This window comes from Dipodomys spectabilis, unplaced genomic scaffold (genome assembly GCF_019054845.1).
Source record: "Dipodomys spectabilis isolate Male_0828 unplaced genomic scaffold, ASM1905484v1 ptg000234l, whole genome shotgun sequence".
NCBI lineage: Eukaryota > Metazoa > Chordata > Mammalia > Rodentia > Heteromyidae > Dipodomys > Dipodomys spectabilis.
The window spans coordinates 18,868,680-18,890,947 of NW_024870911.1; the positions used below are offsets into that span (position 1 = coordinate 18,868,680).

The following is a 22,268-nucleotide window of genomic DNA, read 5'->3' on the forward strand; positions in this document are numbered from 1 at the left end:
ACTACTGAGTCATGAACACATGTGTCCGATGAACTAAGTGTATCTAACAAGTTTCACTCATATGAACCATACTGGATGTTAAATAATTGCTATGAGAAGAGAGGTAAATGTAAGTATAAGTATATTGAATTTGTTTTTGAAGCAAACAGTCTTAGCCTAGAGGTTAGGATGATCTGTTAAGGAAGAAGAGCAGAAAGAAATTAAACAATATGACACACTTAAACTGAGAATTGGCATAGATCAAAACTATTGCCTTTGATATCCATATTCATCTTCCAGAAGCATGTTACTTATCTTTAAATGGTGCTTTGATGTTTTGAGAAAAGCAAAGCCTTTGAAGCAAATGCTTAAAAGCTTGTTTTACCTGCTGGTTTCTTAGAGTATAAATGAAAGGGTTCAGTAAAGGGGCCACAGAGATATTGAGGAGAGCAACACCTTTGGTGAAAGTCACCCTTTCCTTTGCTGAGGGCTTGATATACATAAAGATACAACTCCCGTAGGTAATAGAGACAACAACCATATGTGAGGAGCAGGTTGAAAAGGCCTTTTTCCGCTGTTGGGCAGAAGGGAACTTGAGGATGGTCCTGATGATGAATGTGTAAGAGAGAATCACAAAAAACAATGTGATGAAAAGTGTCATCAGACAAAAGACAAAGGCTAACAGTTCTATTAACCTTGTATCCGTGCAAGAGAGCTGCAGGAGAGGAGAGGCATCACAGAGGAAGTGATCAATCTTTGTGGATGCACAGAAATCCAACCGGAGTCCAAATATGATGGGTGGAATTATGTTCATGAATCCAATACCCCAGGTGCCAAGCACCAGCTGGTAGCACACTTTGGAGCTCATGATGACCGGGTAATGCAGGGGTTTGCAGATGGCCACGTAGCGGTCATAGGACATGACTGCCAGGAGGTAAAACTGAGTAACTCCTACTAGGAAAAAAAAGAATAGTTGAGCTACACAAGCAGAGTAGGAAATTCTTTTGTCTCCAGTGAGAATGCTGGTCAAGAACCGTGGGATGCAGACTGTTGTAAAACAAACTTCTAAGAAGGCAAAATTTCGAAGGAAGAAGTACATGGGAGTCTTGAGGCGGGGGTCCAGCAGTGTGAGCAGGATGATGACAAAGTTCCCCATCAGGCTCAAGGTGTAATTCAAAAATAGAAACAGGAAAACCACAGTTTGTAGCTGAGGATCATCTGTCAGTCCCAGCAAAATGAACACTACCTCCTGTGATCTGTTCTTCATTTCTTTTGTTTTGTCAAATCTATAGAAAATTAAAAAAAAAATGTGCATTTCCTCATAAGATCTTCCTGCCCTTTCTTCCCTAGAACATACTGGTCTTAGAAACTCACCAAGAAGGAATGTTTTCACAAATCATCTTAGAGCTCATCACAACAAATATGATTTCCACTCTATCAGTATATTTATAAAGTTTTTCACTAGTCCAAAATTGGGTTTTGCTTGGCAATATGTAAGATATAGAAGATACATGCTACTCTCTGAAATATAAGCCTTTTATTATATTGATTTATAACACATATTTTGCACATTATATCTCAGTAGGCCATTCAGGTATTTAATGTTTTTTAATTCTCTCTTAATTGATATCTAAAGTATCTTGCCAGGTGAGTGACACAAGAATTACAGCGATAGCATTTGTCCTAGGAGCCATAAGAACTACCAATAGCAGAAAACTTTTAAGAAGGAAAAGTGACAAAGAAAAAAAAGTACACAAAGCTACTTAAATGAATATTCATCAAGGTGAGGACAGTCATAAAAAGTCTGAAATTGTACTTAGAAAATAATTGAGAAGGAACAAGAAAATAGAATTGTCAAGGATGGCTTAGGAGCCAGTCAAACCTGCTCAGATAAACAGGATAGATATCTCTTATATCATTTCCTCTAATCCTCCCTTTGTAAGCAATCAACCATTAAAAACAACTCTGGAAAAATAACAGGAATAAGTACGATTTAAGGTACAATTAGAAAATCAATGTTTGAGGCAATTGTACCATGTACAGTTATATTTTACAGATAATATGTTAGTTAAGGTAAACACTTTGTACTTCTGGAATACCTTGAATGGACCACAGGTGTGGTACAAGTGGTGACATGGCTTCCTGGAGCAACTTGAATCCATCTTCAAAATTTAATTTTTAAGTTCTAAGAAAACGGTCATCCCTCAAACGCAGCTAGTTTTGAGAATTTTATCTGAATAATTACAAGTTGCATCATACTTAGAATATGTTCTCCTGTTTTCTAACAGAATGTACAATAGTCAATGTATATCATTTCTTGGTAAATATTAGGAATTGTAAGGTAGAACCCAAATTATATATGAACAACCGCCCATATTTAGAATGAAAACATACATAGAAAAATCTGAGCCTAGATTGGTCATTAAAATTTATTCACTTGTACTATTTCATTCAATGAATCAACACTTAACCTACCTGATTCTTGAGTGATTTTATGTTACGGCTAACTCTTTGTTACTTCGATGTAACAAGTAGAGAAGACTGTGTTGTTCTTGTGGAGATACCTATGCTTTAATTTTGATGTTCTTAAGCCGGGCGCTGGTGGCTCACGCCTGTAATCCTAGCTACTCAGGAGGCTGAGATCTGAGGATCACGGTTCAAAGCCAGCCCGGGCAGGAAAGACTGTGAGACTCCTATCTCTAATAAACCACCAGAAAACCGGAAGTGGCGCTGTAGCTCAAGTGGTAGAGCACTCGCCTTGAGCTGAAGAGCTGAAGGACAGCGCCCAGGCCTAGAGTTCAAGCCCCACGACCGACAAAAAAAAAAAAAAAAAAAATGAATTTTGATGTTCTTGACTCAGATGCCACTGCCTTCCCAGGACAGTTTCAGTTAATGCCAGTACAGATAGCAAGAATAGTATTTTGCTGTTTTTTTAAACTTCATACAGTCTAAAATGTTATTGGCAAAGAGAAACACACCTGGGTTTTTGTCATGTTATTAAAAGGTTAGCAAAAAGAAAAGGAGCAAATAAAAGCGATGAAAACTTTGAGAAAAAAAACTCTCTTTAAATTTAGTACAGAAAAAGTAAAGGACTGCAATTACTGGAGATAATTGTATAAACATGTAAGTAAAAAGCAATAAGTGAAGAACTTCTAAACAAGTATATGCTTCTATGACTAACACATACAGCTATGAAAATTAAATATAAGAATATGAACATATTTTTAGTCAACATAATCTGAATGATAAATTTCAGACTCACAATGAATGATGGGAATGCAGTTGAGACATTGTGCATAGTATATTAGCCCCATGAGATTAATGACATTAAAATGAGAGTTAAACTAGCAATGAAATGAGTATAGTCTTGTATCTATTGACAGAAATAATATGATCATTACTATATTCCAGTGTTAAATATGGGAAAAGTGAAATTAAAGGTAAAAATAATACCTTGCATTCAGAACAAAGGGTAAGATTAAAAGAGGCAATTTTCAGAAATGATGACTTTAAAATTACAATGATTCATAAAATTTCTTTGACAAGTTCTTACACAAATTATAAAACTTGTAAATTCTGAAACTTCCATAATATAAATTATAGAACATTTCTCCTCAGAAAAAGTAATATTACCCCTTCTTCTAAGAAAATTCTGTCTTGAGAGTTTCTTTGTCACCACAATAACGTAATTAAATTCATTTTGGGATGAAAATGTGCAAGGCTATGTTTGCTGCAATGAGGACAGTAAGATATTTCTTTTTAATATTGAAAGCACAAATTATTCTTTAGCAAAAATAAAGAAACTATAAAACCAAAAGAGAATCAAAAGGTAATTGGAAAATTAATGTTATTCCCATGTTATCTACAGAACTTTGAAGGAGTTAAGTGAATATTTTGGTTTTGAGTACTACACAGAGCTGGAGAACTGATTTAAGATTAAACCAGTCAGATGAAGTACAACATGGCAACAAAACCTATAGGATGATTTGGTTGGAGACCGTATTTAGATTTCTCCTGTCTCATCACCTCTGCTAAGACTATATTTCAAGAACTGTGTCCCAATATCCAGAGTTCTTTAACATAGTCATATAATGGTGAAAGTATTATGATAAAATTTCCTTATTTATACACATCATTCAGTGGCAAAATTAATGACTGTTTAATTATATAATATTGAAACAAACATGTCTTTATATGAAACTATGTTTTTTTTCTGCTTTTGCAACCACATATACTGTCTATCCCTATACTGTCTATACCCTGTAAGGGAAAACAACTTAAATTATAACATGAGAATATATGAGCACAGACCAATGAACATAACTGTATTTCATTTTGTTGGGCATTGGAAATATTATAGGCCTGAAAAGACTTTTCAGTTTAAAAGCATCATCGCCTTATTTTTTTGATCTTTTAGCATTATCTTTCCATGAAATGTAAAAATGGCAAAAACATTAACCTATTTATATATACAGAGATTTAGAAAAACTTCAACACTATACTTATCATCCTTATAAAGAGAAAACATCAACAGTTCATTATTCTGAGAAATTCATTCTACTCTGAAATATATGAGTGATTGAAATATTCTCTTTGAGACACTATTTTTTACTAATTTATTTGTTGCTGTGACAAAAGTCTATAAAGTTACCCTCTTTGCTATACTACTCTGCATTCTCAGATGTGAAAAAGCACTGTAAACCCACTTAATGTGAACTATAGTACAATATAAAAATTGACCTTCTCTTGATACAGTGGAGCATGTAAGCCTCTGGGTCCTACAGGAAATTATTTAACTGAAACATCAAATTCTCTAGGTAATTGAGTCACAGGGAATCATTCCCAAGGGATTGTGAAGTGCACGCTACCAAAGTGGCTTTTACAGAAATAATCAAGCAGTTTAGTTCAGAATAACCCATTTGTTCACCAATGTGATAAAAAGAGCATAATTATAAGTTGTTAATGATTATAGAACTTGTGTGAAGAGTATTGGTGAATGCAAAGTGCTACATTTCCAATTTCGGTCTCAATCTATAGCTATTCTAAAAATAAGTTTTTCAGAAATAAAATTAAGCATGATGGAATGTTTACTGGTATTTAGTAAATCAAACAAAAATGTATTTACATTGACTGGATTGAATAATACATACTTCAAATTATATCTACGTCACAAACTGGGACCTTTTTGTAAGTCAGTTCTGTGCAGGTGTGATTGATTGGTTTAAATGTGGCCAAAATGACATAGAGTAGACAAATGAAAGGTAAGAATCAAGGGAAGATGGAGATAAAGATTAGTAAATGGTGAACTAATCAGCCAAGGAAAGCCATAGAGTGATAATAACTACCCAAACCTAGGAGAGAAAAAGAAGAATTCTAGCCTGTAGGTCTTAGAATCTTGACACTGTTGACAGATTTATTTCAGTCTACCAGCACTGTTGAAAGAATATATATATATTACTGTTACAGTTACATAAATCAGGTAATGAGTACATTTCTTTTTTTCCCCTACCACCCCTTCCCTCCCCACCTTCCCAACTCCCCCCACCCTTAGTTGTAAAGTTTGTTTTCAACATAGTGTCCTATACATCTCATTGTTATAATAGGTCAACCTGTATCCTTGTTTCAGCATTTTGTTAATTCCTTTCCCCTCCCCAAATTAGAAAAATGTATATACAAGATACAGGACACTGACATCAAATACAGTGAAAACAGGGGTTATATCGTGGGGAAAGAACGTACAAGAGAAACAAAAAAAATCCCATAGTGCATTTTAGATACATTAAAAGCAATACCAAGAAAGAAAAACAATTTGTGTCCATATCTTGAGGTTCATTTCACTTAATCACTTAATATCATCTTATATGGTCATACATACATAGCTTTTGACCTTTTCTGCTGTCCTCGACTTATACTAGTTATTGCAAATAAGGGAAACAATGGGACCCTTGTTTCATTGGGCCTGGCTTACTTTGCTTAGTATAATTTTTTCCAAATCTTTCCATTTCCTAACAAATGGAATGGTGTCATTCTTTCTGATGGAGGCATAGAATTCCATTATATATCTATATCTATACCTATATCTATATCTATCTATATACATATATATAACATTTTCTTGATCCATTCATCTACTGAGGGGCATCTGGGTTGGTTCCATATCTTAGCTATGGAGAATAATGCTGCCATAAACATAGTTGTGCTGGTAGCTTTAATATAGCCTTGTTTGTGATCATTTGGGTAAATGCCCTTAAGTGGGATTGCTGGGTCATAGGGGATCTCTATGTGGAGTCTTTTGAGGAACCTCCAGACTGCTTTCCAAAGTGGTTGAACAAGTTTACACTACCACAAACAATGCAGTAGGGTTCCCTTTTCGCCACATTCCCTCCAGCATTTGTTGTTATTAGAGTTCTTGATTATAACCATTCCAACTGAAGTGAGGTGGTATATCAATGCTGTTTTGATTTGTATTTCTTTAATGGCCAGAGAAGTTGGGTATTTCTTCATGTGTCTATTGGCCATTCTTATTTCCTCTTCAGAGAAGTTTCTAAGTCTTTAGCCCACTTATTTATCAGGCAGTTGTTTCTTTGAGGATTTGGTGTTGGGGGATTTAGTTTTGTGAGTTCTAAGTATATTTTAGATATGATACCCTTGTCCAATGTATGACTACTGAAGATCTTCTACCAATTTGTGGGTTTTTTTTATTGATCTTGCTAGCTATGTCCTTTGCCATGCTGAAATTCTGCAATTTCATGCAATTCCATTTGTCCAAACTTTCTTCGATATGTTGTGTTTCTGGGTCTTTATTAAGAAAATTTCGGCCTGTGCCAAGGAACCCTAGGGTTTCTCCTAATCCTTCTTGTAATGTTTTCAGGGTGTCTGCTTTGACTTCTTAGTCTTTGATCCACTTGGAGTTGATTCTGGTGCAAGGTGATATATATATAGTTACATAAATCAGGTAATGGGTGTATTTCTTTTTGAACGATGTTATTTCTTCCTCCATTTTCTCTGTGTTTTCCCCTCCCAACCCCTCCCGCCATAAGTTGTACAGTTGATTTTTACCATACTGTCTAGGGAGTATCACTGCTGAGTTAGTTCACACTCTGTCCCATCATTTCTGTGCTTCCTCTTGCCATTCCTAAACTAGATAAACTTACATACAAGACAAAAGGTAGAGAAATTGAAAGCAGATACAAAAGGGGAAAAGCAGGGGAACCACCTCACAAAAAGTAAAATAAAAACCTCTCATTTCCAGTTCTTGGAATTTGTTTTGGTAGGTATCATTTTATATAATCATACCCAAATAGCTATTGAGCCCTTGTGATCATCTCCTAAGAATATCCTCCTTTGGTTTCACTGTGTGATGTTTAGAATTCTGTTTAATTTATCATGTTCCAAGTATATTCTTTTTATTTTTTACTATCCATTGGGTTTACTTATAGGTTTATAGGCACATCCTAATTACTACAAATGAGGGAAAAAAATTGTTGGCATTTTGATAGGTTTCACATTGGATTTGTATAGAGCTTTGAGTAGTATTGACATTTTCACATTGTTAACACTTCCATCCAGGAGCATATAGGAGGTTTTTCCATTTCAATCTGCTTTTAATTTCCTTTTTCAGATTTTTAAATTTTTCATCATAGAGGTCCTTCAACATCTTTGGTTAGTTATTTGGTATTTTATTTTTTGAGGCTATTCCAAATGGAGTTGCTTTTCTGATTTCAGACTTGCTCTTCTCATGGTTGGCAGACAGAACAGCAACTGAGTTTTGTCAGTTAATTTAATACTCCGACAACTTGGAATGTTTCAGATCAGCTTAAAGTAACTTGGAAGAATAATCTATAGGATTCTTTAAATAAAAGATTATTTCATCTTTGCAAAGATGGATAGTTTCCCTTTTTCTTTCCCTATTTGGATTTCCTTGATGTTTGTCTCTTGCCTTATTACTCTTACTAGGAATTCAAGTACTACATTGAAGAGGTAGAAAAACCCTGGGAAGATGGTGATAGAAATTAGTCATTGGTGGACTATTAGCCAAGAAATGCCAAAGAAGGCCCATAACTACCCAAATCTAGGAGAGAAAAAGGATTCTAGCCTATGGGCCTCAGAATCTTGACACTTTTGACAGTTTGGTTTCAGTCTACCAGCATGCAGAACTGTGAAAAACAATTTGTTTTACTGTTTTAGATCACCATGTTTGGAGCCCTGTGTTAAAGCTACCAAATACAAACATTCATTTCTATTAACTATTTTGTAAAATGAATTCACACTTTGTTTCAATAGTTTCTTATAACCGAATGACAATTGCAGTTTTTGTGAAGAATACAGAGATGAATAGCGGACTATTCTGGATTATTTTTGGTGTCAACACGAGTTACCAGTAATGTGTACTTTGACCACTTGGTTAAGAGGGTGCTTTCCAAGTCTCATTAACACTTGGGGAAGGAAATTTATTTCCACTGTCTTGAGTGAAATGATGTCTGCACATAATATCAGTACACTTTTGTAATTATAATTACTCTCCTTACACATTTATGCTGCAATAATTTCATATTTTTATCAGGGTGACTAATGGGCATTTGGTATGTACTTTAGGTAATGAGAAAATATTCTTGCTCACTTTTTTCATTGTTACCCACTGGTAGATTCTTTCACATTGGGTCTGTGTCATGTTGCAGCGGTCATCTTGTTTTCTGTTGAGTAATATGTTAGTTTCTATCATTATAATGTAGTCATGATTCTTCCTCCAAGGCCTAGAATCATATTTTAAGGAGTTTGTGTTTCTTCCATCCTGTGCTTTTAGCTCCCTTATCAAATATTACTTCCTCCAAGGCCTAAAATCTCTTATCAAATATTACTTCTTCTAATACCTAGAATCATTTTTCCCCAATGACCTTCTTTCTATTTACTGAAGAATGCTATTTAGAAAACGATTATTTCCAGAACTGGCACTTTCTGGTTGGATTCTGAATCTGTTTGGAATCAGCCTCATCCTGATTTTGATGGTCTGTTTGCATTTTCTACTTTTTTTCTGGTCAAAACAAATGCTTTTCTCAGCCCATATGTTGTCCTGTCCCACGCATGGAATCACGATTTCTATTAAAAATTCTGGTGCTTCTCCTGGAGAGTTATATTGAGAAACAATGTGTATTCCTTGGCACAGTGATGTTGCTACTTCTAACATTTCAACTGAAATGCCTAGTGAATATACCTACATACATGAACACAGACATGTCTTTATTTTAATTGTTGTTCTTTTAATAACCAATATTCTTTTTTATATGTCTTTTTTCTTTTTTTAATTTTTATTTATTTTTTATTGTGAAAATACTGTACAGAGGGGTTACAATTACACGGGCAAGATAATGAGTACATTTCTTATCAAGCATTGTAGCCTCCTCCTTTGTTTCCCCTTCCCATCCCTTCCCATTGTCCCCCCCATCGCCCCCCATTGTCCCCCCCACCCCCCCACTCGAAACTGCCTGTACCCCCCCACCAAAGTTGTAAAGTTTGTTTTGACATAATAACTTGTGCTTCTCATTGTTGCAACGGGTCTACCTGTATCCTTATTTAATTGACTTGTTTTTCCCCTTCCCCTCCACAAATTATCAGACATCAAATACAGTGAAAGCAGGGGTTATACTGTGGGGGAGGGACATACAAAGCAACAAAGAAATAATCTTGTAAATGCGTTAGAAACAATCTCATGATAGAAAAAAACATTTGAATACATATCTTAGGGTTCATTTCCTTAACATCACCATATCTGACCTTTTCTGCTTGACTCAGACATATACTAGATATTGCAAATAAGGGAAACCATGGGACCTATGTTTCTTTGGGTTTGGCTTATTTCACTTAATATAATTTTTTTCCAAGTCTTTCCATTTCCTAACAAATGGGGCAATGTCATTCTTTCTGATGGAGGCATAGAATTCCATTGTGTATATATACCACATTTTCTTGATCCATTCATCTACTGAGGGGGATCTGGGTTGGTTCCAGATCTTAGCTATAGTAAATAATGCTGCAATAAACATAGTTGTGCTGGTAGCTTTAGTGTGGTCTTGTTTGTAAACATTTGGGTAAATGCCCAAAAGTGGGATTGCTGTGTCATAGGGGAGCTCTATGTGGAGTCTTTTGAGGAACCTCCACACTGCTTTCCAAAGTGGTTGAACAAGTTTACACTCCCACCAACAATGCAGTAAGGTTCCCTTCTGTCCACATCCCCTCCAGCATCTGTTGTTATTAGAGTCTTGATTTTTGCCATTCTAACTCGGGTGAGGTGCTATCTTAATGGTTTTTTTTGATTTGCATTTCTTTTATGGCTAGTGATGTTGAACATTTCTTCATGTGTCTATTGGCCATCCTTCTTTCTTCTTCAGAGAAGTTTCTCAAGTGTTTAGCCCACTTATTTATTGGGTAGTTGTTTCTTTGAAGATTTGTTGTTGGGGATTTAATTTTTTGAGTTCCAGGTATATTTTAGATATGAGACCCTTGTTCATTGTATGGCTAGTGAAGATCTTCTCCCAATCCTTGGGCTTTCTATTGATTTTGCTAGCTATGTCCTTTGCCATGCAGAAGCTCTGCAACTTCATGCAATCCCATTTGTCCAACCTTTCTTTGATTTGTTGTTAATCACCAATATTCTATCCTTTTATTTCATGACTATACACATGTTTCTCAACCGTGTCCAGCTGAGTGCTGACTCAGTGCACAATATGCCTGACCATTTTGTACACAGGGACATACAGAGCCTTTTGTGCCGGTTAGGGTTGAACCTCGGTGCTGGGGCTGTCGTTGGCATCTCATGCTAGGATGTTTAAGCAGGCTTCCTGGGCTGGACAGATGTAAATCCTCCTGTCTGGGTGAGGGCATCCCACAAGGAAAAGCACAGATGGGTTTTTGGAGTTGGCTAGGCACAGATCCCTGGCACCATGGGTGGGGGTATTCATGTAAAGATGCCTGGGCTGGCTTTAAAGGATGTCTGATCAGAGTGCCCTTGGCACCCAATGCTGCTGGAGGGGCCAAGTGTGGGTCAGTGCTGCCCCACTGGTGCTGTGGGTGGCCAGCAGTATCTCTTTTATGGATGCATGGATGGACAAAGCTGTGTATAGATCCCTCAAGTAGAATGTTGACAGCATCACGTGTGGGGTTGCATGCGTGGCCTGTCTACTGGCTGATGTTAGAGGTCTCGCTGAGGCCTTTTCCAGGGTGAGAGGCCATGATGTGTCTTGAGGTGCTATGGCTGTTCAGCTCTAAAAGGGATCTCCCAAGATCCTTCTCAAAGTTAGGGTCCCCACTGAGAACAATACTGGGACTCAAAGCCCTGCCTGTGACTCAGCCCTGGTGGCTGGGTTTGGGGGTAGAATTCTGAGATTGAGGTTTTCCAGACTGGTTCTGGTTCCAGGATGCACTAGCTGGAGGCTTGATTTTTCCCTCAGCCCTGAGGGCGAACCTCACTGGGCAGGACTCTGTTTTGAAACACCACCTTTATGTTCTTCTCTGTATCTGTTCCTGATGGTATAAATTCCTATTTATGAAGGGGGTGGGCTTCGCTTGCAGCCTTAGACACACCTTTTGTCCCAGGCCTATAGGTTAAGTCCTCAGGCAAGAGTTTGGGCCAAGACTGGTATATTCTCTGAATAAGAGCCCCAGGCTTTGTCATTTGTTCTGGTTCACCCATGCCCAATGTCAGTCAGAAGCTGAATCCTCTCTTGCCTAGTATGAGCTGAGACTAATGCCTTCTGTGAGTGCCCAGTAACAAACTTTGTCCCTTGACTCAAACTTCCTCAAGTGCAAATTCCTGACACAATCTAAAGGAGTTAAATCCTCACATTGCTGGTGCAGGCTGAGATCGATGTAGTTTCTGGTTTCTGAGCTCAGAATTATGTCCGTTTGTTTTCTCTGCCACCTTCCGATGCCCTATACCTGTGTCTGACAGTGGGGTTGATTTCCTTGCCAGATCTTCTCTCTGGCCATCTGCTAGAAGGGCGAGGAGGAGGAATCTTATGACTCAGGGTGTTTGGTGTTTGCATCATCTTCTTCCTGGGTTCCACCTTTGAAGTTGTTTCTCTATTGCATGGAAGCTGCTATTTTACAGGCAGCTGCTCCAAGCAGAAACCTGAATTGGATGAAGGTCACTGTTGAACAGAGGGATGGGTGGGGATCTACATCAATCTGATGGCTGCTCCAGTTGTAAGGTTTTCCAAAGCAGAGGTCTGAACTGAGTGTGTTTTGGTTCTGAGTGGGCTCTTCATTGAGCATATGGCCTCATCAAGGTACAGTCTGCATAAAGCTGTGCAGCCTGTGTTCTGGCTGTCTGTGATAGGACCTGGTTATGTGGACTTAATGTTATGCCGATTTTTCTCTTGTACCTCAGTTAGAAGTTTGATGTTTTTTGATTGGCACTAGGCTCTGATTGCATGACTTCCTTTGGCATCTACACTTGAGCTGGATTTTCAGGTTGGAGTTTTGTATTTCTTACTAAGCAGACAGAGCTCTGGTATTGCCCTGTCTCTAGTCTGCCATCTTGAATCTGTGCTACCAATTTGCTTGTTTATGTTGCAGAAAAAGTTAGTTAAGTCTAAATTTTGACTCATTGTTTTGAAAAGAATAAAACTTTTGAAGCACATACTTGAAAGCTTCTTTTACCTGCTGGTTTCTTAGACTATAAATGAAAGGGTTCAATAAAGGGGCCACAGAGGTATACAGCAGAGCTACTCCTTTTGTGAAAGTCACCCTTTCCTTTGCTGAAGTTTTTATATAGATAAAGATACAACTCCCATAAGTAATAGAGACAACAACCATATGTGAGGAGCAGGTTGAAAAGGCCTTTTTCCGCTGTTGGACAGAAGGAAACTTGAGGATGGTCCTGATGATGAATGTGTAAGAGAGAATCACAAAAAACAATGTGATGAAAAGTGTCATCAGACAAAAGACAAAGGCTAACAGTTCTATTAACCTTGTATCTGTGCAAGAGAGCTGCAGGACAGGAGAGGCATCACAGAAGAAGTGATCAATCTTTGTGGACGCACAGAAATCCAACTGGAGTCCAAATATGATGGGTGGAATTATGTTCATGAATCCAATACCCCAGGTGCCGAGCACCAGCTGGTAGCACACTTTGGAGCTCATGATGACCGGGTAATGCAAGGGTTTGCAGATGGCCACGTAGCGGTCATAGGACATGACTGCCAGGAGGTAAAACTGGATAACTCCTATTAGAAAAAACAAGAATAGCTGAGCTGCACAAGCAGAGTAGGAAATTCTTTTGTCTCCAGTGAGAATGCTGGTCAAGAACCGTGGGATGCAGACTGTTGTAAAACAAACTTCTAAGAAGGCAAAATTTCGAAGGAAGAAGTACATGGGAGTCTTGAGGCGGGGGTCCAGCAGTGTGAGCAGGATGATGACAAAGTTCCCCATCAGGCTCAGGATGTAATTCAAAAATAGAAACAGGAAAACCACAATTTGTAGCTGAGGATCATCTGTCAGTCCCAGCAAAATGAACACTACCTCCTGTGATCTGTTCTTCATTTCATTGGTTTTGTCAAATCTATGGAAAGTAAAAACAGATATTTACTTTTCTTCCCTTTCTGGCCTGCAATGTGCCACTCTCAGAAACTCACCAAGCAGGAGTATTTTCAGAAATCATCTTAGAGCTCATCACAACAAACATGGTTTCCACTCTATCAGTATATTTATAAAGTTTTCACTAGTCCAAAATCGAGTCTTACTTTTCAATATAAAAGAAGCATGGTAGTCTTTTGAAATACAGGTGCTTGATTGCACTAATATATAACATACATTTTGCACATTATATCTCAATAGGCTCTTCAGGTATATTTTTATAATTTTCTCCCTTCATTGATACCTAAAGTATATATTGCCAGTTGAGTGACACAATGGTTACAGCAATGACATTAGTTGTAGTAGCTACAATGATGACCAATTTCAGGAAAATTTTAAGAAGGAAAAGTGACAAAGGAAAAAGCACAAGAAGCTACTTAAATGAGCATTCCCTATGGTGAGGACAGTAATAAAAATTCTGAAGTTGAACTTAGAAAATAATTGAGAAGGAACAAGCAATTACAATTGTCAGGGATGGCTTAGGAGTCATACCTGCTATGATGAACGTGATGTCTCTTGCATGGATTCTTCTAATCCTCCCCTTATAAGGAAAATCTCTGGATAAATAACTGGAATCTGTACCATTTTAGGTACAACTAGAAAAGTGATATTTGTGGCACTTGTGACACGTACAGTCATGTTTTACAGATCATTCTGTTAGTTCAGACAAACAGTACTCTGGTGCACCTTGAATTGACCACATTTGTAGCATAAGTAGCAACATGCCTGCCTGGAACAACATGGTTCAAACTTTATATTTTCTAACAAAATTGTAGTTTCACAAGTGTAACAAGTGTTCAGAATTTTATCTGAATGATTACAAGATCTATCACATTTAGAAAATGTTCGTTTGCTTTCTTACATAATGTGCAAAAGTCAGGATATATAGTTTCTCAGTTAATATTAGAAATTGTAAAGTATAACCCAAATTATACATGAACATAAACTTTGATTGAAAACACATAAGAGGGCATCTGTGGCTCACACCTGTAATCCTAGCTACTCAGGAGGCTGAGGTCTGAGGATCACAGTTCAAAGCCAGCCCAGGCAGAAAAGTCTGTGAGACTCTGATCTCCAATAAAGCACTAGAAAACCAGAAGTGGCACTGTGGCTCAAGCAGTAGACCACTCGCCTTGAGGTGAGGAGCTGAGGGACAGTGCCCAAGCCCAGAGTTCAAGCCTCACAACTGACAATAAATAAATAAATAAATAAAATAAAAGAGGGCAAGTCTGTGCCTAGATTGGTCATTAGGATTTATACGTAATACTTTATTCACCAAATCAAAACATCAAACTACCAAATGTTTTAGTGATTTTATTTTATAATTATTTGTTTTCAGTTATTTTTATCTAACAAATAGAGAAGATTTTGCTTTTCTCATGGAGATGCCTAAGTTTCAATTTTGATATTCTTTTTTTTTTTTGGTCAGTCGTGGGGCTTGAACTCTGGGCCTGGGTGGTGCCCCTCAGCTCTTCAGCTCAAGGCGAGCACTTAATTTTGATATTCTTGACCCAGATGCCACTGCCTTCTCAAGACAAAATTTCAATATGAAAAATTTGGCAATACCAATGCAGATAGCAAAGACAATTTTATTATTAAAAAAAAACAACTCCATGGGCTAGGAAGGTGGTTCAGTGGTAGAGTGCTTGCCTTGCATGCATGAGGCCCTGGGGTCTATTCCTCAGCACCACATAAGCAAAAAAAGCAGGAAGTGGCGCTGTGGCTCAAGTGGTAGAGCGCTAGCCTTGAGCTGAAGAGCAGAGGGACAGCACCCAGGCCCAGAGATCAGGCCCCACGACCGACAAAAAAAAAAACCCAAACAAACAAGAAACAAACAAAACAAAAACAAAAACAAAAACAAAACTCCATGAAACATAAAATGTTATTGTAAAGAGAAGTATATATGGGATATGAGTTCTGGTCATGTTATTAAAAGGGGAACAAAGTATATAGGAGAAAATAAGATCATGGAAGCCTTAAGAAAAGAATAAGTATTTTTAAATTTAGGTAAAGAAAAATAAAGAATTATAATCATTGGAGATAATTTTATGAACATGTAAGTAAGCAAAAGGGAAGAACCTTAAAACTAGTGTCTACTCCCATAACTAGTGTATAAACTTTGACAATTAAGTGATAAGAATATGACTATTTTTAGTCCACATAATCTAAATGAAAACATTTGAAAGTACATGATCAATTCAGACATACAATGAATGGTAGGCATGCAGTTGAGACAAATTGTGTGTATTACACATAACCCGATTAGAATACAGGTACTAAAATGTGAGGTAAAGTGGCAATTAAGTAAGAAATGATAGTCTTGTGTCTATTGAGACTATATATCATCAGTATATTCCAGCTTAAAATATAGTATATGGGCAAGTGAAATTAAAGATAAAAATAATACATTGTATTCAGAACAAAGGCTGAGATTAAAAGAGGCTCTTTCCAGAAATCATGACTTTACAGTTACACTGATTCAAAAAATTTCTTAGGCAAGAATTTATACAAATTGTAAATTATACAATTTCTAGACTTTATATTACAAGACACATTTCCTCAAAAGATTATTGATTCCTCCAAGGAAATTCTTTCTTAGGTGTTTCTTTATCATCACACTTAATTAACTTTGTTTTGAGATGAAAAATATGTAAGACTATGTTTGCTGAACTGAGGATAATACATTTATTTTCTTTACCTAAAGCACAAAGTATTCTTTAGCAAAAATAAAGCCAATATTGGACATTAGGAATATCATAGGCATGAAAAGGCTTTTCATGTCTTCTACATGTCTTATTTGTGGTTTTCAGCATTATCTATCTGTAAAATAGAAAAACAGTAAAAGCAATCCATTTATTATACAGAGATTTAGAAATACTTGCATTGTAACACTTCACTTACCATCCTTATAAGGAGCAAGCATCGATGACCCATTCTTCTCTGGGGAAATTTATTCTTCTCTGAAATACATGAGTAGTTTAAATATTCTCTTTGAGAAACTATTTTTGACTAATTCATTTCATGCTGTGACAAAAGTCTATGAAGTTACCCACTTTGCTACACATCACTGCGTTCTCGGATCTAAAGAAGCACTGTAAATCCCACTAAATATGACCTATAGTACAATAAATTGACCTTCTCTTGGAGGATGTAAGCCTCAGGTCCCACAGAAAATTATTTAACAGAAACATGAATTCTCCAGGTAGCTGAGCCTGAGTGAATCATTTCCCAAGGGATTACAAAGTACATGATACCGAAGTTGCCTTTACAGGAATAAACAAGTGGTTTATCACAGAGTAACTCATTTATTCAGCAATGTGATGAAAATACCATGATTAATTGTTGATAATGATTATAGAAATTGTGTGAAGAGTAGTTGTGAAGGCAAAGTGCTACCTTTCCAATGTCTATGTCAATCTAAAGCTATTCTAGAATTAAGGTTTTCACAAATAAAATTGAACATGATGGAATGTTTACTGGTATTTAGTAGATTGAACAAAAATATAGCTATTTTGACTAGATTGAATAATACATGCTTCAAATTTTATCTGTCGTAAAATGGGACCTTATGTAAGTCAGTTCTGTGCAGGTGTGATTGGTTCAAAAGTAGCCAAAGTATAATAGAGAAATGCTCATACAGAGGTAAGAAAATCAAGGGAAGATGGAGATAGAAACTAGTAAATTGTGGGCCAATCAGCCAAGGAATGTCATCAAGTACATTTGGCTACCCAAACTTAGGAGAGGAAAAGAATTCTACCCTGTAGGCCTTACACTCTTGAAACTGTTGACAGTTTTGTTTCAATTTTCAGCACATAGAATTGTGAAAGAATTTTTATTTCACTGTCATTGTTCCATAAGTCAGGTAATGACTACATTTCTTTTTGAACCTCTTCCTTGTCTTCTTCCAGTTTTTTCCTTTCCAACCCCTTTCTACTATAATTTGTATACTTCATTTTCAACATAGTCTTTATTGAGTAACGTGACTGAATTAGTTCACCCTTAGTCCCACAACTTCTGTGCTTCCCTTTCCCCTTGCAAAATCAGATAAACTTACATACAAGACAAAAGGCACAGAAATAATGTAACAGCATAAAAGCAAAAAAAACCATGGAAAGTAAAATAAGAGAACTTCACATTTTTATTTCTTGGAGTTCATTTTAATAAGCATCATTTTATATGACCATATGCGTATACCTATTGAGCCTTTGGGATCCTCTCCTAAGAATATTCTCCTTTGGTGTCACTGTGTGAATGTTTAGAGTCCAGTTAAATTTATCATGTCAAAGTGTAATTCTTTTGTCTTTTACTGTCCATTGGATGTACTTGCAGATTTACAGCCACATTCTAATTATTACAAATGAGGGAACCCATGCAACCTATGTTTCTTTGGATCTGGCTTACTTCATTTAATATATTTTTTCCAAGTGTTTCTATTTCCTCATGAATAGGGCAAAATCATTTTGATGGAAGCATAGAATTCTATTGTGTATATTTACTACATTTTCTTGATCCATGTGTCCATTGAGTTGCATTTGATTCTGTATTTTGGCTATGGTAAATAATGCTGTGATGAACATGTTTCTGCTGGTAGCTTTAGTGTGGCCTTGTTTGTACTCTACTAGATAAATGAGATTGCGTCAAATGAAAAAGTTTCTGCATGGCAAAGGACATACTTAACAAGCTAAATAGAAATCTCACAGTATTAGCGATTTTTTACCAGCTATAGATCAGACAATGGCCAAATATACATACAACTCAAAAAAGTAAACTCTTATGGAGCCAGGCACTGGTGACTCACACCTTAATCTTAGCTACTCAGGAGGCTGAGATATGAGGATTGCAGTTCAAAGCCAGCCCGGGCAGGAAAGTCTGTGAGACTCTCATCTCCAATAAACCACCAGAAAACTGGAAGTGGGGCTGATGCTCAAGTGGTAGGGTGCCTTGAGATGAAGAGCTGAGGGACAGCCTCCAGGCCCAGAGTTCAAGACCCATGACCGACAAAAAAAACAACAAAAAACAAACAAACAACAAACAAAAAACTTTTAGAGAACTGCATTCTAACCTATATCATTTTTCAGGGTGTATGTCTGGGACTATTAGGTGTGTCTGCCAAGGGTAAAGAAGATTGAATATTGTTAAAATAGATTATTTGCAACTATGTAAACAGAAATGATGCAAACAAAGAAACCTGTTAGGGGACACTAATTTTCAGAGGGAAAGGTGGTGTAGGGACTGCAATACAGGGGTAAAAATTCATTGAAATACATTGTAAATATGTGTAAAGGTGTAGCAATGAAATCTGTCCTCCATATTATATACCTGATATAATCCAGTAAAGCAATGATTAAGTAAAATTTAGTCTTTCATTAATATTTCCTGCCTCTTCTCATCAGAGATCTAACTTGAAATGGTTAATATAAATCCTTAATATTAGTTTCATAAATATCCAATCAGCAGCAGTTGGATTTTGGCTGTCTCAGTTACTCAAATAATAGTTGAGTGATGGAGCTGGTTGCACTTAAGTGCAAGTAAATTTCTGATTTAATTTTAAACAAAGTAGAGTGAAAAGGGATCAATAGAATATAGACTATGGCCCTCCACAGGACTCTTTTTTTCTGCCAAGGAGAATTTCTTCAGCCTCTCTGTCTGGAGGATGGTAATTGAGGAGTAGAAACCCCAAGACTTAGGAACAACCTCTCATGTATGACAGTTTACTTAAAAGTATATTGTGGGGCTGGGAAGGTGGCTCATATTGGAGTGCTTGCTTTGCATGCATGAGGCCTTGGGTTCTATTCCTCAGCACCACATAAGCAGAAAAAGGCAGAAGTGGCGCTGTGGCTCAAGTGGTAGAGTGCTAGCCTTGAGCTGAAGAGCTGAAGGAGAGTGCCCAGGCCCAAAGTTCAGGCCCCAAGACTGACAGAAAAAAAGTATATTGTGAAGAAAATCAGATTTTCAGGCACTATCGATTCAAGGAATTAAGTTTTCATACTGATTAACCAAACTATTTGGCCTTGATTTGTTTTATAGAATGAATATATCATGGATTTGAACTACACTCCCAAAGACAAATAAATGAATAAACAAGACAAAAGAACAGAAAAAAAGAACAGCAATGAAGAAAAATCCTCATTTCCACTCCCTGGAGTTAATTTTGAGAAACATAATTTTATATGATCAGATAGACATAAGCATTGCACCTTTGTGTCGCCCACTGAAGAGTATGCATCCGCCTTTGGTCTCAATGTGTGTGAATGTATAGAGATTTGTAAAATTTATCATGTCCCAGTTATTTTAAATCTAATTTAGATCTGCCTATGAGAGAAAACATGGGTCCTTTGTCTTTCTGAGCTTGGCTTATTTTACTTAGCATGACTTGTTTTAGGTCCATCCATTTCCCTGAAACTGAAATGATATTTTCCTTTCTACTGGCTGTGTAAAATTCCATTGTGTACAGGTACGACATTTTTTTGGATCCATTCATCTATTGTAGGGTATCTGAGCTGTTTCTGTATCTTGGCTATTGTAAATTGTGCAGCAATGAACATGGATGTTGGAAGTTTTTATGATATTCTCACTTGTGATGTACTGTGTAGATGCCCAAGAGTGATATGGCTAGGTCCTAGGGATGATCTATGTTTCGTCTTTTTTTTAATTTTAATTTTAATTTTTTGTGAACATACTGTACAGAGGGGTTACAATTAAATGGGCAAGATAATGAGTACATTTCTTATCAAGCTTTGCAGCCTCTTCCTTTGTTTACCCTTCACATCCCTTCCCAGCCTCCCCCCACCGGCCCCCCACCCAATCCTCCCCCTCCCACCCTTGCACCAAAGTTATAAAGTTCATTTTCGAAATGACAACTTGTACTTCTCATTGTTGCAACAGGTCCACCTGTATCCTTAAACGACTTGTTTTTCCCCTTCCCCTCCACAAATTATACCGACATCAAATATAGTGAAAGCAGGGGTCAACTGTGGGGGAGGGACGTACAAATCAACTAAGAAATAATCTTATAAATGCGTTAGAAACAAATGCATGAAAGAAAAAAACATTAAAATACATATCTAAGGGTTCATTTTCCTAACATCACCTTATCTGACCTTTTCTGCTTGACTCATACATATACTAGATATTGCAAATAAGGGAACCAATGGACCAATGTTTCTTTGGGCTTGGCTTACTTCACTTAATATAATTTTTTCCAAGCCTTTCCATTTCCTAACAAATAGAGCAATGTCATTCTTTCTGATGGAGGCATAGAATTCCATTGTGTATATATACCACATTTTCTTGATCCATTCATCTACTGAGGGGCATCTGGGTTGGTTCCATATCTTAGCTATGGTAAACAATGCTGCAGTAAACATAGTTGTGCTGGTAGCTTTAGTGTGGTCTTGTTTGTAAACATTTGGATTAATGCCCAAAAGTGGGATTGCAGGATCATAGGGGAGCTCTATGTGAAGTCTTTTGAGGAACCTCCATACTACTTTCCAAAGTGGTTGAACAAGTTTACACTCCCACCAATTGGGGTGAGGTGGTATCTCAATGTTGTTTGGATTTGCATTTCTTTTATGGCTAGGGAGATTGAGCATTTCTTCATGTGTCTATTGACCATCCTTCTTTCTTCTTCAGAGAAGTTTCTCTTTAAGTCTTTAGCCCACTTATTTATTGGGCAGTTGTTTCTTTGAGGATATGTTTAGTCTTGTGAGAAACATCCACACAGTGGTTCAGAGTGGTGGTCCTAGTTTACATTCCCACCAAGCATGTAGAGTTCTTTTTCCCCAACATTCCCATCAACATTTGTTGTTGTTTGAATTCATAATACTGACCAATCTAACTGGGGTGGGATGGAACTGAGTTGTTTTGATTTGCAATTCCTGTCTGACCAGGAATGATGGTATGTTTCTTTGCCATTCTTATCCCTTCTTCTGAGAAGTCTCTCCTTAATTCCTTTGGTATGCCTACTTTTTAATGAAATTCTGAAAAAGCAAGAGTAATCTCCTGTGCTTGATAAAGCATCAGTAAATATTTTGCTTCAATGGAGGATGGAGCTGGGGTGGGGACATGGTCTGACTGGAAAGAGCCAAAGAGAACAATTTGCCATGATGTTTTTTTTCATACTACATAGGGGTACACATATTTCCAAAGTACTACTTTCCAGCATCGTTTCTTTTTGTATGTAACATATGGGTTATTAATTTGGTGAACATAGACAAAAGCACAGTAGATTAGGAAATCATAATTCAGTAAAAAATCTAAAATTTCCCAGACCATGATATAAAGGAATATTTATATATAACTTGGTTCATGTCTAGGATTCAATGTCTGCAAAGTAATATGAGCAATTGCATTTACAGCCTGTACTTCCATGGATTTTAGGCAATACAACTAATTTTATTTACATACAAATCAATCCTAATTATTATAATGCTGCAGGAGAAAATTTCCTTTAAAACTATAAACCCTTTTGCACACATGGTAGCTCTCATCAGAATATCCATGAATATAATTTTCTTCATTCATTTTTCAATGTTTATTATGAGTGATTCTTCCTCTGGGCAGTTTACATTCCTCCTAACATTCATTCAGATTTCCTTCCTCCTTTTTATCTCAGTCAACACTGCATCACCCCATAATGATCATCTTCTGTGTTTGTCTAG

The 22,268-nt window shown here is 36.9% G+C and overlaps 2 protein-coding genes across 2 annotated transcripts; both read right to left on the bottom strand.

The window, feature by feature from the left end:
* Nucleotides 1–286: 286 nt before the first annotated feature.
* Nucleotides 287–1,246, bottom strand: LOC122124197 (olfactory receptor 6C6-like). Its single transcript, XM_042698907.1, has one exon. The coding sequence runs from the start codon at nt 1,244–1,246 to the stop codon at nt 287–289; it is 960 nt and encodes a 319-aa protein (XP_042554841.1).
* Nucleotides 1,247–12,555: 11,309 nt separating this feature from the next.
* LOC122124318 (olfactory receptor 6C6-like) lies at nt 12,556–13,524 on the bottom strand. Its single transcript, XM_042699045.1, has one exon. It carries the CDS (start codon nt 13,513–13,515, stop codon nt 12,556–12,558), a length of 960 nt encoding a protein of 319 aa, XP_042554979.1. The 5' UTR covers nt 13,516–13,524.
* Nucleotides 13,525–22,268: the final 8,744 nt, after the last annotated feature.